This window comes from Neltuma alba, unplaced genomic scaffold (assembly GCF_004799145.2).
Source record: "Neltuma alba isolate B1F8T4 unplaced genomic scaffold, ASM479914v2 tig00011013_pilon, whole genome shotgun sequence".
NCBI lineage: Eukaryota > Viridiplantae > Streptophyta > Magnoliopsida > Fabales > Fabaceae > Neltuma > Neltuma alba.
This window is the reverse complement of record NW_021635766.1, coordinates 265,843-269,375: the sequence shown is the minus strand read 5'-3', so window position 1 is coordinate 269,375 and position 3,533 is coordinate 265,843. Positions and strand designations below refer to the sequence as shown.

The window sequence follows — 3,533 nt, the reverse complement described above, 5'->3', positions numbered from 1 at the left end:
AGAAGGACTTGTTAATGATGCACACAATCTGTATTTTGAAATGACTGATCATGGGGTACCTCCAAATGTTTTTATTTATAATAGTCTAATCCATGGCTTTTTTCGGATGGATCAATGGCAGCAAGCAAATCAATTACTCAATGAAATGATATCGAAAGGCATACAACCAGATGTTTATACCTTCAACATTATTGTTGATGCATCATGTAAAGACGGGAGGATTGTACAAGCTCAAGCTGTCTTTGCTAGGATGGTGAAGAGTGATCGGAGACCTAATGTTGTTACATATAATGCTTTGATGGATGGACATTTTTTGACCAATAATATCATTGAGGCTAAGGAAGTTTTTAATAAGATGATTGAAAATGGTTTGGCACCTGACATTGTTAGTTATAGCATTTTGATCAACGCATGCTTTAAGATGAAAATGGTGGATGAAGCGATGGATCTTTTTAAGGAACTGGATTCCAGAAATTTGGTTCCTAGCGTTGTAACTTATAATTCTGTTATTGATGGGTTGCTCAAATCACGAAGAATCTCATGCGCACAGTATATTATCTATGAGATGCATGATAGGGGCCTTCGCCCTAACGTAAGCACGTATAACATCTTGTTACATGCATTTTGCAAAACGGGACATATTGACAAGGCAATTACATTATTTAGGCAAATTGTCAATCAAGGATTTCGGCCTGATGTGAAGACCTACACTATACTTATTGATGGTTTGTGCAAAGGTGATAGATTAAATGATGCATGGGACGCTTTTCAGCACCTCTTGGCTAAAGGTTATCAACTAAATGTGCGTACCTATGCTGCTATGGTTCATGGACTTTGCAAAGAGGGTTTTCTTGATGAAGCCGTGGCCTTGCTTGATAGAATGGAAGAGAACAATTGCCTCCCTGATTCCATAACTCTCAACATTGTTATTCCATATCTTCTTGAAAACAATGAGAATGACAAGGCAGATAAGGTTCTCAGTAGAATGATTGATGGAGGCGTGCTGAAGAAATAAAACAAGGTGAGATCTACTGCACCTCAAATTCATTTGCCACAAATATTCATGTTAACTGCCATGAGTGGTTAGCAAAAGCTTGTATTGTGAATTTACACAGTTAATTGACTTGTTTGGCAAGAATATGGTTTGATGGGTAATTGTCTTTTTATGTACCGTTAATATGTGGTCAAGTGTCATATGTTTCCACTGGCGATGTACTTTTTCTTTCTATGGGAACAAGAGAAGGTCCGGCTTGCAATACCCCTGGTGCTGTCATTTCCTTTCTATTTTCTTCCTAATTTTTGTTAAAAAATGGAGTGGAAATTGCATGTCTTTCTTTGAAGAAACAAGATATGCTGGGGAAGTATTATGAAAGTTAGATGCCCAAATATAAATTTTTTTGTGGTGGAATGATCATAGAGTTTAGTGTATTGTTGATGAATATCCTCGTCCTAAATTTATTCTTTATCAGGAATAGCTCAAGTTTCTTCTTTATTAATGATACTGGAGGTTAGAATTTTACAAGAGGATGGGAAAGTAATTGTTAACCATTCCTGATCGTTGCAATTGATGTTTATAAAAGAAATACTCCTCCGGTCTTAAATATAAGACTCATTTTGTAGTACAATTTGCATTACAAAATGGGTTTTATATTTAGGACCGGAGGAGCATGAAATATACATAGCAGGATATTTAGTGAGGCTAAAGCACATAGAAATAGTAGTATAGAGTCATGAAAATGTTTGTTCCTACGTTAATAGCAGTGTTTTGCACCATTTTCTTTAGTCGTTTACTGTTATAGTTTTCAGATTTACTAGGAAATTGGTCAGCATTAGGTTTGGGGACGTCTTTTGTGGCCTTATGTTGCAGTGATATCAGCATTTTGTTTATTTAAAATTTTTTTAATTCTTAGCTGTATTAATTGGAATGAATGGCAAAGTTTGTTGCCATCACTTCGTTTTATGATCTGTGTTCCGCTGATAGGCATTTTATGTTGTGATTCGATAAGCATTTCCTTTGCTGGTTTGCTGATTTTCTTCAATAAGTGGTTGTCCTTCATCCATCCATGCATTATGTTAATGGTATTCGATTGGTTGCTTTTTGATGAGTGGCTCAAGGCCTAGTAATACACGATTATGACCAGGTAACATAGGACATCCTCTTAATTTTGAATTTTACTTTCCCAAATCTGTTGAACATATATTCATGATTTTATATATTTATATCTCCATCCTAAAATTTTATATATTTACTGAAAATTATGATATATTTATTTAGTTTCATTTCTACGTTATATTTATTAATAATACCAATTATTCAATTTTGGGATGATTTTTTTTAATAAAAATGGGATTCAATTTTTCTTAGTGTACCTAAAAGCAGATCAAGCAATTAACACATTTCCTCTACGCAAGCACTGGCACATGTATGAATTTCACTGCTAGGTTTTTTGTTTTAATTTTTTTTTCTTTTTTGGGCAAAGTAATGTTTTTTCTTTGAACACATATTTTATGGGAAAAATTGCAATCAGGTATCGTTTAAGAGAATTAAATATAGAAAAAATCTTTTAAAATCATCAAATTATTTTGAAATTCCAAGACACCTCATTGCAAGACATTTTATTTGTTTAACTAGCAAATTGTTATTTTTTTCTTCTTCTTCTTCTTCTTCTTTTTTAAGTATGTATTGATAACTGAAAGTGCAGTTATTAATAATTTAAGGTATAAGAATTAACAACTTTCAGAACAGCTATTGATAGATTATACATTATATTTTTGTGATGCGTTAAAAAAATATATTTTCAATACCTGTCGTGATAGTTGTTAATTGTTACACTTTAAATTATTAACGACTGCTCTTTTAGTTGTTAGTGCATACTTTAAAAAAAAGGGGCAATTTGGTAATTAAAAAAATAGAATTTTTTTTGCAGTGAGATCCCTTGGGACAAAAGAATAATTTGATGATTTTAAGAAATTTTTTTGTATTTAATTTTCTTGTGTGGAATTTTATTACAATTTTTCTTAATTTTATGCTAGTTAGGATATGACTCTTATTTTTTTTTTTTCCTTTTATACTCTTATCAAACTGATCACAATGAGTAAATGTTCATTGGGCCACCATTACGTTTTCTAACACAAATAACGCCTCCGATTTTGATGTGAAATTAGGAAAAATTAATACTCCTTTGGTCTTATTTATAAAACACTTTCAGTATATTTTACACAAATTAAGAAAAAAATTTAAACTTTATTAACTCTCATTTAAAATTTAATAACTTTTAAAATTTATGCCTATTTAATATACATTATACCTCATGTAAACAAAGTCAATATAATAATAAATGAGAGTAAAATTATACATCCATACAAAAAATTTCTCTCAGTACCCTATAAATAGGACTAAAAAATATCTTCTCTCTCTATTTTATAAATAGGAGCAAAGGAGTATATTGATCGTATGCTTATTTAATTTGTTTTATTATATTATACTTAGAAAAAAACTTTAATTAATTTGAGGGTGATACTTTTTTAATAAA

General features: G+C 31.2%; 1 protein-coding gene across 1 annotated transcript; it reads left to right on the top strand.

Annotated features, from left to right (window-relative positions):
- The first annotated feature begins 250 nt into the window (after window positions 1-250).
- On the top strand, window positions 251-1,015 carry LOC114760709 (pentatricopeptide repeat-containing protein At1g63400-like). Its single transcript, XM_028949993.1, has one exon. The coding sequence runs from the start codon at window positions 251-253 to the stop codon at window positions 1,013-1,015; it is 765 nt and encodes a 254-aa protein (XP_028805826.1).
- The last annotated feature ends 2,518 nt before the right edge of the window (window positions 1,016-3,533 follow it).

Bases quoted from the DNA above. Each gene is read 5' to 3' on its own strand.
- LOC114760709 (XM_028949993.1), top strand. From the start codon at position 251: ATGGTGAAGAGTGATCGGAGACCTAATGTTGTTACATATAATGCTTTG.